General features: G+C 47.4%; 2 protein-coding genes across 2 annotated transcripts in view; one reads left to right on the plus strand and one right to left on the minus strand.

Moving 5' to 3' along the window:
• The window catches only part of lgals2b (lectin, galactoside-binding, soluble, 2b), a 140,711-nt gene that overhangs the window by 123,711 nt on the left and 2,000 nt on the right, over positions 1 to 15,000 (plus strand). The window lies entirely within an intron of this gene.
• The window catches only part of LOC143751430 (voltage-dependent T-type calcium channel subunit alpha-1I-like), an 80,082-nt gene that overhangs the window by 55,530 nt on the left and 9,552 nt on the right, over positions 1 to 15,000 (minus strand). The window contains exons 3-4 of the mRNA XM_077244030.1: positions 14,474 to 14,989; positions 12,456 to 12,556 (exon numbers count right to left, since the gene is read on the minus strand). Of these exons, the coding sequence (XP_077100145.1) occupies positions 12,456 to 12,556; positions 14,474 to 14,989 (617 nt within the window). The remainder of the gene's footprint in view (positions 1 to 12,455; positions 12,557 to 14,473; positions 14,990 to 15,000) is intronic.

Here is a 15,000-nt window from a genome sequence, read left to right on the forward strand (position 1 = left end):
GGAAGCAATTCACAAACTAATGCCAGGCAGAGTTGTGTTTGTGACAAAACATTTTTTTTTTTTTTGTAAATCTCATTTAATTTATTTGTGAATTTTACTAATATTTGTGAATCTCTGCATTCATTTGTGGATCTTAATCTATTTATTTGTGATTTTTATTAATTTTTGTGAATCTCTTTGCATTTATTTGTGGATCTTAATCTATTTATTTGTGAATTTTATTAATTTTTTTGACTCTCTTTGCATTTATTTGTAAACCTCAATCTATTATTTGAATTCTAACCCCATATTTTTCAGTCGGCCAGAGCATCTGCTGTGCTCATATAAGCATTAATCTGCACACATGCTGTGCGTCAGGCCTGAGACTCTCAGTGTGTGTGTGTGTGTGTGTGTGTGTGTGTGTGTGTGTGTGTGTGTGTGTGTGTGTGTGTGTGTGTGTGTGTGTGTGTGTGTGTGTGTGTGTGTGTGTGTGTGTGTGTGTGTGTGTGTGTGTGTGTAAAGTCTCTGAAGAGTTCAGTCATGAGCCGCAGCAGGAGTGAGTGAAGGACATACGAGACTCTTCCAGCGATCAGCACGACTCAGATCTGAGTGTCTCAGGCCTTGTCCACACTAATGCATTTACGTTTGAAAACGCATCTTTTTCTCTCTGCTTTGGCCTTCAGTCACACTGAGACGGCGTTTTTATTAATGAAAACTAAGCTTTTTGAAAACGCTCTCCAAAGTGGATACATTTGAAAACGTAGTTTTCGTGTTGTAGTGTGGACTTTCAAAATGCAGGTATTTGAAAACGATGATGTAAGTTTAGTCATGTTTATACTGGTATTGTGGCTGTTATGTGCTGTTCCCTTTCAAGGGAACTCGAGCTGCGTCAAACGCTGTGGGAACGCTAATACCCATGTCGCCATAAGAGCATAAGCATAAGTGTTCCTCCCTGCTCGCGCTATTTAATGGGCGGGGAAACACACAATCTATGTGTTGTTTGTTTGGGAGAGGGGCATGCACGGTCAGCGCTCAAGGGCGCTGACTGTAAGCACTGTTTTGTGCTTCCCTTGCGGACACTCCGATCCCGCCTGGCGTTTTTAACGAGGACACCCAGGCTCGCGTTCCCCAAGGCTCAAGACTTCGGACTTGGGGTTCACGAATGGATCTGTCAGCAGGGTTAGAGACTGGCTCTGCCTTATCTCTGTCTTCATTTCTTCCACCCCGATACAGGCAACAGCTATCCAGTTCCGAGGGACTGGATGTTGTTAGTGTTTATGCTCGTGATACTGAGGATTCGCCACCTCAGTCTCATGCTTTTGAGGAGCTTCGTTGAGGTTGTAACGAGAGTGATCGAAACATTACATATCGATTGTCCGGCAGATAAGCAGGACGTTCTTTTAAAAAGCAAACTAAACGAACGCTTCTTGCCCTCTTGTAAACAATGTCAACGACTGAGCCTTCCGTTTTTTCCCAGATCTCCACACTGAGGTGTCGAGATCGTGGATGAAACCTGTGTCATATAGAATGTACAGTGCACAATCATTACACTACTCTTCTATTTCACAATATAAAGAGCACAGATATGGGGAAATGGCGAAGGTAGTAGAGACGCTCACGAGCTATCTCTCCCCTGAATCTGCATCTTCCTTTAAAGCCACATTATTACCCACCAAGCCAGTTAGAGTAACTTCAGCTTTGGTGGGTAAGGCTTATTCAGCGGCTGGTCAGGCTGCAGCATGTCTTCACACAATGTCGCTGCTGCGGGCTTACCAGGCTGAAATGTTAGGAGACATTAATGAGCGCAAAGCTACTGCCAACTATTTATTGTTGGGTCTTGCAGATCAAAAGGGGCTTTCATCCCACCGTGGTGAGCCCCGAGCAGGTTCTGGTAATGGAACAAGAGGTGAAAATCCTGTTGGACATAGGGGCCATAGAATATGTACCTCCCTCCAGCAGGGACACCGGGTTTTGCAGCCAGTATTTCATCGTTCCAAAGAAGATGGGGGGTTGCGCCCCATTTTGATTTTATAAGTTCTGTACGTTTCCGTCATGTAACTAAAGTTCAAAATGTTTAGACAAATTTTGCCACAGATCAGATCCGAGGACTGGTCTGTCACGAAAGATCTCAAGGACGCTTACTTTCATGTGTCTATCCTTCCACAACACAGGAAGTTCCTGAGGTGCGCTTTCAGGGGCGAAGCATACCAATATCGGGTACTTCCGTTCAGCCTGGCTCTCTCTCCCCGAACATTTATGAAATGTATGGATGCAGCTCTGGCTCCGGACTCCAGGGCCATCCGCATTTTGTATTATATCAACGATTGGTTGATTTTAGCTCAATTGGAGCATCTGGTGGCTCGGGATCGAGATGTCGTTCTCGCTCACATCAAGAAACTGGGGTTGAGGCTCAATGCCAAGAAAAGTGTGCTATCTCCACTACAGAGGACCACTTTTCTGGGTGTAATCTGGGATTCGACGACGATGCAGGCATACCTTACTCCTGCTCGCATCGCTTCGATCCTCACGGCCGTCAAACAAGAAAAACTAGGCCAGTCACTCACTGTGAAACAGTTTCAGAGACTGTTAGATCTGATGGCAGCAGCGTCCAACGTTATACCTTGCGGCCTGCTGTACATAAGACCGTTACAGTGGTGGCTCAGGGCCAAGGGGTTCTCCCCGAGGGGAAACCTGGTCTGCATGATCAGGGTCACACGCGGTTGTCTTCGCGCCCTGGCCATGTGGAAAGAACCTTGGTTCCTATCCCATGTGCCCGTGCTGGGAGCACCCTGTCATCGTGTAACGCTTACGACGGATGCCTCCCTTACGGGCTGAGGGGCGATCATGAGTGGTCGCCCTGCTCAGGGTCTCTGGCAGGACCATCATCTCTCGTGGCACATAAATTGTCTAGAAATGTTGGCAGTGTTTCAGGCTTTGAAATACTTCCTCCCAGACCTGAGAGGCCATCACGTTCTTGTCCGGTCAGACAACACATCGGTGGTCTACCCTGGTGGCTCACCAGATCCTTCTATGGTCCCAGGGGAAGCTTCTTCATGGAGGGCGATTTATATCCCAGGGTATCTAAATCAGGGGGTAGACATCCTGTCGAGGCAGGGGCCGAGGCCCGGGGAATGGGAGACTCCACCCCGAGGTGGTGGAGCTCCTATGGAAACGCTTCGGTCGTTCCGAGGTAGACCTATTTGCTTCCAGAGAGACATCACACTGTCCACTGTGGTTCTCTCTAAGCCATCCAGCCCCTCTGGGGTTGGACGCTATGGTACAGGAGTGGCCGAGGTCATGTCTGTACGCATTTCCCCCGATTGCTCTGCTCCCAGGAGTTCTGGAAAGGGTTCGCCGGTACGGGGTCAATCTGTTGGTAGGCCCGTACTGGCCGGCCCGAGTAAGGTTTGCGGACCTGGTGTCTTTCCTCGTCGGCTCTCCTCTGGAGATTACGATCAGGAGGGACCCTTTCTCTCTAGCGAGTGGGTCAATCCTTCGCCCCCACCCAGAACTGTGGAAACTTTGGGCTTGGCCTCTGAGGGGGCCCAGCTCTTCAGTTCAGGTCTCTCAACCGAGGTTGTTGAGACCATCCTCCACTCCGGAGCTCCTTCCACGAGAAAGTTATATGCCTTGAAGTGAAGATTTTTCACTTCTTCGTGTGGAGAACACCAGCTGGACCCAGTTGACTGCCCAGTGGGTGCAGTGCTGGAGTTCCTGCAGGAGCGTTTCTCCTCAGGGCTATCCCCCTCCATACTACAGGTGTACGTGGCGGCACTAGCTGCCTACCATGTCGCTTTCAGTGGAGTCTCTTTGGGGAGACACCCGTTTATAACACACTTTCTTCGTGGTTCTCTGAGGCTGAGGCCAGTAGTTCGCACGAGGGTGCCGACCTGGGATATGGCCATCGTACTAGAAGGTCTCTCCCTAGCTCCGTTCGAGCCCATTGCAGAGAGGTTCCAGAGAAATTTGTCTCTCTAAAGACTATCTATCTTCTCACTATTTCGTCTCTTAAGAGAATTGGAGACATTCAAACACTCTAGGTTCCCCCCTCGTGCCTAGAATTCTCGCCTGGTATGGTGAAGGTCTTCCTCCATCCTAGGCCGGGCTATGTTCCTAGGGTCCCTTCTAATGTTGCTAGACCTATATATCTGCAGGCTTTCTGTCCTCCTCCTTTATGTTGTCAGACCAGGAGAAACTTAATTTACTCTGCCCAGTTAGGGCTTTAGATGCTTATGTCCACAGAGCTGCCCTGTGGAGGAAGTCTGAACAGTTGTGTGTTTGCTTTGGGCCACCCAGGAATGGGTGTCCTGCATCTAAACAGAGTATTAGCAAGTGGGTGGTTGAGGCCATTTCACTTGCTTACGATTCGGCTGGTCAGCCTTCACCCTTGGCTGTACGAGCTCCCTCGACTAGGAGTATGGCTGCTTCCAAAGCCTTATTGTCAGGAGTTTCTCTCCATGTTGTCTGTGTTGCGGCAGGCTGGTCCTCACCGCACACATTTGTTAGGTTTTATGACCTTGACCTCAGCTCCACTCCAGGGGCGCAGGTGCTCTCGTCCTCTGTGCGCTCTGATTTCACATGACGGGCCCTTGCTCTTATGGCGACGTGGGTATTAGCGTTCCCACATCGTTTGACGCAGCTTGAGTTCCCTTGAAAGGGAACGTCTCGGTTACGTATGTAACCCTAGTTCCCTGAATAGGGAACGAGACGCTGCATCGTTCTGCCATACTCCCTGCATGCCCGTGATCGACTTGCTTCAGAAGCTGTCGCGGTTGTGATTTCGGGGTGCTTCATAGTTTCCTGGTCGATGACGTCACCCGCCTATGACGTTCCGTCTCTCCATTGGACTGATGTCACACGTGCTTCAGGACGCACACACGCAGGGGCGTTCCCACAACGTTTGACGCAGTGTCTCGTTTCCTATTCAGGGAACTAGGGTTACATACGTAACCGAGACATTTTCTTTCACACTGTTGCAGAAATATGTTACTTTGCACACTCTTCATATCACAGTCCTGCACAGATGACAGAAAATTCATTCGCATTTGCTGTCTTGCATTAAATATGAGAGCAGTTTTAGCGTTTTAGACCAAATATATAATGATGAGTGAGAGCAATCTGGACCATCAGAGAATGCTGAGATATTCTGTTAAAAAAAATGATCCTGTCAGAAGAATTGGGCATAACTTTATTATTTATTTTTCTGTCTGTATCCTCTCAGTGAGCTTCTGTCAGGGTTTATGCATGTGCAGTTAAGTTGAATTTAGTGTTCCCTTTTGCAAGGGAACTCCCGCTGCATCGATACTCAATGCTTTGGGGAATGCCTTCGGCATGCAACGTCTGAAGTCAACTATGGAATTATTCCAATCTTTATTGGTGTAGCGTCATTACGTCACTCTTGACGTCGCATGTGACGGTGATCCGGAAGCTATAAAGGGTCATGGGAAACAGTGAATGTCAGCTTCTGGTCTTCAGCAAGCACTCTATGTCAACCTGTCTGTCTTATTTGGTGTTGTTTTGTCTCTGAATGAAAGTATGGCGAATAAGGAGAAGCAATTCAGGCAGTGTGCGTCCCCTTGCCCATGTTATTTAAGCGAGGGTAACACACACTCGCTTTGTGTAGTTTGTCTGGGAGCGGAGCATGCACAGGCAGCGCTCGAGGGCGCTGTCTGTGCTAACTGTGAACAAATGCCCCTTAACACGCTCGGCTTCCGCCTGGCCATGTTCAATGAAACTGGTCAGGCTTGCGTTCCCCGTGGATCAGGTCCCGCGTTTGTCGAGGCAGCGCGGCGGTTGCATTCATGGGGATCACAAAGGGATCTAGTGGATAATGCTGAGACAGCTTTGGCCCTTTCTCAGCATTCTAAAGCTAGTCCCTTAGGTCCCGCTCAGGGTGCGGAAGCCCGCGTTGCGGCTTCTTCCACCCGTGAAACGGACCCGGTGCTCGAACTATCTGCCTCCAAGGAGATGGATATTTCGGGCATCGAGGCAGGAGAGGATGGGGATTCGCCACCCCATTCCCCTGCCTTTGAGGAGCTGCTAGAGGTTGTGACTAGAGCCATGGCCAAATTAAATATCTATTGGCCACAAGCAATGCAGGAAGCGACTAAAAAAAGTAAACTCGATAAGCGAGTTCCTGCAGACTCGGCCACAACCTCTACGCTGGAGTCTGCCATATTTTCCCGATCTCCACACCGAGGTGTCGAGATCGTGGAACAAGCCCTTCTCCTCACGTCTTTCTGGCCCCAATGTACACATATATTCAAATATAATGGGTGCAAGGGAGGAGGGCTATGGGATGATGCCCAGGGTTGAAGAGTCGTTTGCTTCTCATCTCTCCCCGCACGTTGCATCATCCCTGCGGGCTCCGGCGCTTCCCACCAAGCCCTGCCGTACAACATCGGCCTTGGCTTGGTTGGGAAGGCATATATGGCGGCAGGTCAGGCTGGTAGTTGTCTGCATACGATGGGGCTGTTGCAGACAAACGAGGCCGACCTTCTCAAAGAGGTGGATGATAGCGAGGAGGTCGCCTTCGACGACATCTGCGAGATGCATCGAGTGGCTGACTTGTCTCTCCGTGCTACCAAGGGACGGCCCGTGCCATTGGCTGCTCCGTGCCAGCACTGGTAACCATGGAGAGACACCTGTGACAAGGACAGGGCTTGTCTCCTCGATGCCCCAGTTTCACTTTCTGGCCTTTTCGGCGATGGAGTCAATGACGTCGTCAATAGGTTTCAGGAGGCGAAACGACAGTCAGCCGCATTCAAAGAACTTATCCCCCGCCGTCGCTCCAGGTCTCGTAGGGCTGCTGCCAGGGGGCAGTCCAAGGAGACCGCCGCCAGCTCCTCACACCTGCTGAGGCAGAAGGAGAGTGTTCACCCTCGGCCGAAGCCTTCTAAGCCGAAGATAGATCTGAGGACTGTCCTTCAGGTGAGGAAGGCTTCTGAGGGCGCTCCCCCCCGCGTGGGCATTATAAAACTTCGCTCCCCAGAGCCCGCCGTCAAGTGTGCTTCGGGACGCATCGACTTTCAGCGAATGTATTGCACACAGTGTTTCTTTAACATCTATAGCCCTGACACATTCGCCAGCCATCAAGAGGCCTGTAGAAAAAATTTATAAATTATTATTATTATAAATAAAACTCCTGAGGTCAGTCCTGAGAGACTGATCCCCTTAGTAGATTATTTAGACACCTGGGGCCTCATGTATCAATATTGCGTACGCACAAAATCTTTGCTTACGCCAGCTTTCACGCTCACGTCGGATGTACTAACAGTGAAAGTAACGTGAGAATGTACGTTCCTCCACTACAATTTCATGTCTGGAGTACGTACATTTCTCATCGTTTTTGTCAGTTGGCGACTCTTACATAAAATGAAGTTAAGTTGCAAACATTACACAATGAATTGTTCTACAAGTCTATTGCACTACCACCTGTGGGAAGCATTGCTATTAATTAGCAATTTATAAAATAATTTACATATATTGTCACACGATTCTTATGGGAATATTCTATCAATTATGCAATTAAGTAAGAACATATAAAAGCATATGCAAATTGATACAACCCTTAGTCTATGGCAATTGCAGCTTTGGCCTTATTTGAGGACATTGCTATGGCAGAATCCGAAGAGAACGAGTTTTTAGGGACCACAATGATTTTCTGGCCCAGGATGATGACTGGCTTATCAGCCGTTTCAGATTTCCAAGGGCTATCCTCTTGGAGCTCTGTGCTGAGTTGGGTCCGAATCTAGAGAGAGAGAGAGACAGCGACAACACTTGTTCCTGGCTACTGGTTCTTTCCAAAGGGAACTGGCAGACCGCTCAGGAATAAGCCAGTCGTCTTTGAGCCGCGCAATGTCAGCGGTATGGGTCGGGATCATCCGCATGTCTGCCAGGTATATAAAGTTCCCATATGATGCAGTTGACCAGCCAAACATTAAAACGCAATTGCAGCGATAGCCGGTTTTCCTAATGTAATCGGAGCGATCGACTGCACACACAATGCTATAAAGGCGCCATCTGAAGAAGAATTTTCATATGTGAATCGGAAACATTTCCATTCAATAAATGTGCAGATAATATTGGTTATCTTCGTGGAAGGCCTGTAGTAAATCCGAGTCTCCCACAGCAGCAGATACTACTCCAGAGAGTAAAGTGTCACCCATAATTGAGGCAGCTCTCTGCTCAAAGGGTGTAAGTTCATCAACCCCTTTACCACTGCCTGTTCTGCCCACACTTTGTCGGTGCGCAGCAGTTCTCCATTTAAAGTCCACCTTAATATCAGACCAATTCTTTTTAAGGTCATTTACAGTGCGACTTTCAGATCCCACCGCATTGACGGCATCAGCCAAACTCTCCCACTCATATTTTTTCCTTTTGTTATAAATTCCGGATGACAAAGTTCCAAATATTTTTTTTTCTCGTTTCTACCTCCGATAGTAGCACCTCCTATTCACTTTCTGTAAAGTTTCGCTTCTTGCCGCTTGCTTTAGCCATTTACTTACTCCTTTCTTTTGCCAAAGTGGACTCATTACCATATTTAAATGTATTTAATTAAGGGAGGAGACTGGGTGGGGCGTTGTGCTCGTGCATGTGCGCTCATTTTTACGTTAATTGGGATGTACAAAGAGAATATGCGTGGGATCCCTCATACGCAGAGATTCATACATCTGTTTTTTTTTTGTGCGTACGCACTTTTACAGCTTTGTCCGTACGCAATGTTTTAGAATGAATTCAACGCAAGTCTTTGTACACGATGCCCCTGGAAGGGTCTTCAAAATATATCTCAATGGGTCCTGAATACAGTTGAAAAAGGATATAGAATCCAGTTCCAGTATAGACCACCAAGATTTAGTGGGGTTATTCACACACTGGTATCTCCTGACCAGAATCAGGTGATGGAACAGGAAGTTCAGTCCCTCTTAGCCAAGGAGGCCATAGAATATGTGCCTCCCCACCAGAGGGAATCCGGGTTCTACAGCCGTTACTTCATAGTTCCAAAGAAAGATGGTGGGCTCTGTCCCATTATAGATCTTAGGGTATTGAACAAATATCTGAGGAGGTTTAAGTTCAAGATGCTAACTACACCTATGATCGTTCAACAAATCAGATCCGAGGACTGGTTTGTAACAATAGATCTTAATATTTTCATATTTCGATCATCCCACATCATAGGAGGTTCCTTAGATTAGCTTTTGGGGGAAAAGCTTATCAATATAGGGTTCTTCCTTTCGGCCTAACCTTATCTCCTCACACCTTCACCAAATGTATGGATGCGGCCCTTGCTCCACTGAGACTTCAGGGGATCCATATTTTAAACTATATAGATGACTGGCTTATTCTTGCTCAGTCAGAAGAGCTGGCAATTCAACATTGAGATGTTGTTTTGCGTCATTTAAGGAGCTTGGGGCTGAGACTCAATGTGAAGAAAAGTTCCTTAACTCCTCTTCAGAGGACTATGTTCCTGGGAGTAGAGTGGGACTCAGTTACGATGCGGGCACAATTGTCTCCTGCTCGTATAAATACTTTCGTAACCACAATGAAGAGTATTAGGTTAGGCCGGGCCATCACTGTTAAATACTTTCAAAGAGTTTTGGGCCTCTTGGCTGCAGCTTCCATCGTAGTGCCTTTTCGTCTGCTCCATATGAGAGCCTTACAGTGGTGGCTCAGGACAAAGGGGTTTTCTCCGCTGGGGAACCCCTTTCGCATGATCAGAGTTACGCGCAGATGCCTTCTTTCTCTTGTTATGTGGAAGAAATCATGGTTTCTGTCACAAGGCCCGATGTTGGGAGCACCATGTCAGAGGATAACCCTGACTACGGATGCGTCCCTCACTGGCTGGGGTGCGGTTATGGAGGGCCGTAATACCCGAGGTACTTGGAAGGACTATCATCTCTCGTGGCATATTAATCGCTTGGAGATGTTGGCTGTATTCTTTGCCCTGAGGCACTTCCTTGTAGACCTCAGAGGCCATCATGTTCTTATTAGGACAGACAATATGTCGGTGGTGTCTTGTATCAACCGCCAAGGAGGCCTGAAATCACGCCCTCTTTCTAGACTGGCTCATCAGATTCTTCTTTGGTCCCAGGATACATTTCTCTCTGTTAGATATAGTTATATCCCTGGGGTTGATAATGTGGGAGCAGACATCCAGACATCCTGTCGAGGCAGGAGCTGAGGCCCGGGGAATGGCGGCTCCACCCTGAAACAGTCAAGCTCATATGGAGAGAGTTTGGCCGGGTGGAGGTCGACCTGTTCGCTTCTCAAGGGAACTCTCATTGCCTGCTCTGGTACTCTCTCTCACATCCAGCACCTTTGGGCCTGGATGCCATGGTACAGATGTGGCCGAGGTCACGTCTGTACACTTTTCCCCCGATCGCTCTGCTCCATGGGGTTCTGGAAAGGGTCAGGAGGTACGGTGTGAACCTACTCCTTGCAGCTCCGTACTGGCCGGCCCGTATTTGGTTCTCGGGCCTTATTAGTCTCCCGGAGAGTCCTCCCTGGCGAATCCCTATTAGGAGAGATCTTCTTTCCCAGGCCGGTGGTACAATATTTCATCCACAGCCGGAGTTATGGAGACTATGGGTCTGGCCCCTGAGGGGGACCAACCCATAAATGGGTTGACCTTTTCACCGAGGTGGTTAGGTCATCTATTCTAGAACCCCATGCTACTAGGAACTAAATTAAAAAAATAAAAATAAAAAGTTTGGACGGCAGTGGACTCAGTTAAATATTGCCCACTGGCTTCAGTTCTGGTGTTCCATCCTGTTCGCTAACGGGATCTCCCGTTCATGCTTTAGGCCTCTGTGGTGGTGCTGCATCCTCTTACTTGACAGTGCGGGAGCCACTCCACCTTATTTCTGCCCTGGCAGGTACCTGTAGGAAAAATTATGATTCTTTAGGTATTCCATCCTCCATTGTATGTGTCGGATGACCAAGGTCATAGTCCTGGAGTTCCTTATGTTAGGCCTCGGGCTGGGAGCAGTTAATCCATCTAGTTGGGTGTCAAGGGCCAGGAGTATCCACATTTTTATGTAGACAGTTCGTTACCTACAGAACCTCTCATAAATGATATACTAGGTGCGCCTTTGTCTTCACCTCTTATCTAAGGTCCTCTACTGTCTGGGGTTCCATCCGTTGGGTCAGTTGAGCCTCCAGCTCCAGACTTCCCCTTCTTACACCAAATATTATGCAAACTAGGTTGACTCTGTCCTCTACTCATTTTATCGTTCGTGAGTGTGCCAGATGCTTCACACCAGGGCGGATTTCTCTCAGTATGGCGGCGTGGGTATTCGTTCCCCAAAGCTTCGAGTATCGATGCAGCGGGAGTTCCCTTACGAAAGGGAACGTCTCAGGTTACTGTTGTAACCCTCGTTCCCTGAGTAGGGAATGAGACGCTGCATCCCACCGCCACACTGTTCGCGCCTCTGAGAACGACTTGCTTTGACCAATCAGAAGCTGACATTCACTGTTTCCCGTGACCCTTTATAGCTTATGGATCACCGTCACATGCGACGTCACGAGTGATGTAATGACACTAAACCAATCAAGATTGGAATAATTCCATAGTTGACTTCAGACGTTGCATGCCGAAGGCATTCCCCAAAGCGTCGAGTATCGATGCAGCGTCTCGTTCCCTATTCAGGGAACGAGGGTTACAACAGTAACCCGAGACGTTTTCAGAGGTTTCCCAAAAGTTTCTCATCCACAATGAGACGTCGGGAAATCCCTGAAACTGTTTTAAACGAAAACACAGTTTTCAAATGTATCCGGATTATTAATGTAGACGCTGGATCCAGACGCTTCAGAGAGACAGCAGAGCTGGTGTTTTACAGTGAGTACAGTGACGTCTGAAAGCTGTTTAGACACGACATACAGATAGTGACTATATTCACTAGTTCAGATCAAGTGTCGCACTAATTTAGAAAACATCAGGGGTGTAAAATGCAAAAACCAAACATTTTACTCCATTACAAGTAATCAGATCTGAGAGTCTGTAGTTCAGTCTGTGTCTGAAAGGACTAGTCAGTTCTGTCATCATTTACTAACCGGCGTCTTTCAAAATCGCATTAGGATAAATAAAATACTATTTATTTCTAAATAATTGAGAATGAGTACATGTGTACTTTAAAGTCTACGTGAAATTTTTAATGAAGTTAAAAGTATGATTTTCACCATGTAAAATCGCATTAGGAAAAATAAAATACTATTTATTTCTAAATAATTGAGAATGAGTACATGTGTACTTTAAAGTCTACGTGAAATTGTAATGAAGTTAAAAGTATGATTTTCACCATGTAAAATGGAACTGAGTAAAGGTACCAGTATTCAGTTTTAACAGAACTCAAGTACAGTACAGATTCCCCAAATTAATACATCAGTACAGTAGTGAAGTACAATTACTCTCATCATTCAGTCAATCAGAACGATTGAACACATTTGAACAGAATGAGAGAGTTTCAGTAAATACGTACTTGTTATGGGGGGAAAATAAGTAAATGGACCAATCCTCTCTCTTCTCACACCAGTCTGGACGATAAACCTCCATCATCTTCTGGATACGGAAACACAGGCTCTGCGTATCACACACACACACACACACACACACACACACACACACACACACACACACACACACACACACACACACACACACACACACACGACTCTGGTTATCTGAGATGAAGGTAACTCTTTCCAATTAACTTTGAATAACAGTTTCAATTTCACTGGGAGACATTTCAAATAAACGGAGTAATATATGAGGATCAATACATCCGTGTGACGTCCACATTCATGCGATCGGAAAGTCGGATCCCAGAGGACTTCGGCTATTGTGTTTGCTGTCACTGTTCATTATGAGCTTCTTCATGGTGTTTATTCTCCACATCAGCCACTGCTGTATTTCACTGATGAGACGTTTATTAAAAGCTGAAATGAGCCGAGTTTCTACTCAGTCCTGTCAGACGGGATGATTCCTGCTCACCATGAAGCGCTCTTCTAATGATACGCTCAAACTGATTCACAAAGCGTTTTTAAATCACTTCACTGAAAGGAAGGCCTCGCTCAGGAACCGTATAGACTGTGGGGGTCCGGCTCAGAGAGAATATCAGGACGTTATCCCACTTTTCTGAGCTGTTTCTCAGGACAATCATCTGAACTTACCATAATAGATTCAACAGCAGAGCTGAGAGAAGTGCATCCCTCCATCCATCAGTCTTTCCATCCATCCCTCCATCCATCAGTGTATCCCTCCATCCATTCATCAGTCAATTCATCCATTCATCAGTCTATCCTTTCATTCATCCATCCATCCATCCATCCATCCATCAGTCTATCCATCCATTCATCCATCCCTCCATCCATCAGTCCATCCATCCATTCATCAGTCTATCCTTTCATTCATTCATCAATCCATCCATCAGGCTATCCATTCATTCATTCATCAGTCTATCCATCAATCAGTCTATCCATTCATTCATCAGTCTACCCTTTCATTCATCCATCCATCCATCCATCCATCCCTCATCCATCCATCAGTCTATCCATTCATTCATCAGTCTATCCTTTCATTCATCCAGCCATCCATCAGTCTATCCATCCATCCCTTCATCCATTCATCAGTCTATCCTTTCATTCATCCATCCCTCCATCCATCAGTGTATCCCTCCATCCATCAGTCTATCCATCCATCCATCCATCCCTTCATCCATCCATCAGTCTATCCATTCATTCATCAGTATATCCTTTCATTCATCCATCCATCCATCCATCAGTCTATCCATCCATTCATCAGTCTATCCTTTCATTCATCCATCCATCTATCAGTCTATCCATCCATCAGTCTATCCTTTCATCTGTCAGTTTCTCTATGTACATCTGTCTATGTCTCTCTGTCTGTCTGTGAGTCCATCCATCCATCCATCCACCTATCCATCTACCTAACCTATCTATTCATCCATCCATCCATCTACCTATCTACCTAACCTATCCATCCATCCACCTATCCATCTACCTATCTATCCATCCATCCACCTATCTACCTAACCTATCCATCCATCCATCCATCCACCTATCCATCTATCCATACACCTATCCATCCACCTATCCATCTATCCATACACCTATCCATCTACCTAACCTATCTATCCATTTATCTATCCACCTATCCATCCATCCATCCACCTATCCATCTACCTATCTACCTAACCTATCCATCCTATATATATATATATATATATATATATATATCCATCAGTTTATCTGTCAACCCATCCATCCATCTACCTACCTATTCATTCATCTGACTGTCAATCCATCTACCTATCCATCCATCCATCCATCCATCCATCCACCCATCCATCCGTCTATCAATCCATCTGTCAGTCAATCAATCTACCTACCTACCTATCCATCCACGCATCCATCCACTCATCCATCTACCTATCCATACATTCCTTATCCATTCATCCATCCATCCATCTACACTCACATAGTCAATGTCTTCCTCCCGGTTGTTCTTGTCCTTGCGTGCATTGAGCTGTGGATAAACCTCTCCCAGCAGTGGCCCCTGCGGGCCCGGGGTCTTCCCATTACAGTCCTGATGTTCGGCAGACTCGCTCTTCATCCGGGTCAGAGGGGGGCGCTGCAGGACCTCGCTCTTCATCCGGGCCAGAGGGGGGCGCTGCAGGACCTCGCTCTTCATCCGGGTCAGAGGGGGGCGCTGCAGGACCTCGCTCTTCATCCGGGCCAGAGGGGGGCGCTGCAGGACCTCGGGCAGCTCAAGCGAGAGAGAGAGAGAGAGACGGGCCCGGCGGGACAGGGAGGGTGGGGGGGGCAGGAGAGACTCGTGCTCCGCGGGGTGAGAGTGAACACTGCGCACACGCAAACTGCCCCCGATGCCCCCCCCGGCCCTCAGGCCTCCACTGTTCCAGCTGCACCGGCGGCTCCAGGACGGGTGAGCAGGGGGACGCCCCCAGTGGTGGTACTGGGAACTGCGGCTGTGGCGCTACAGAGAGA

This window comes from Siphateles boraxobius, unplaced genomic scaffold (assembly GCF_051911475.1).
Source record: "Siphateles boraxobius isolate OS27281-9 unplaced genomic scaffold, OSU_SipBor_1 258, whole genome shotgun sequence".
Classification (NCBI taxonomy): Eukaryota; Metazoa; Chordata; class Actinopteri; order Cypriniformes; family Leuciscidae; genus Siphateles; species Siphateles boraxobius.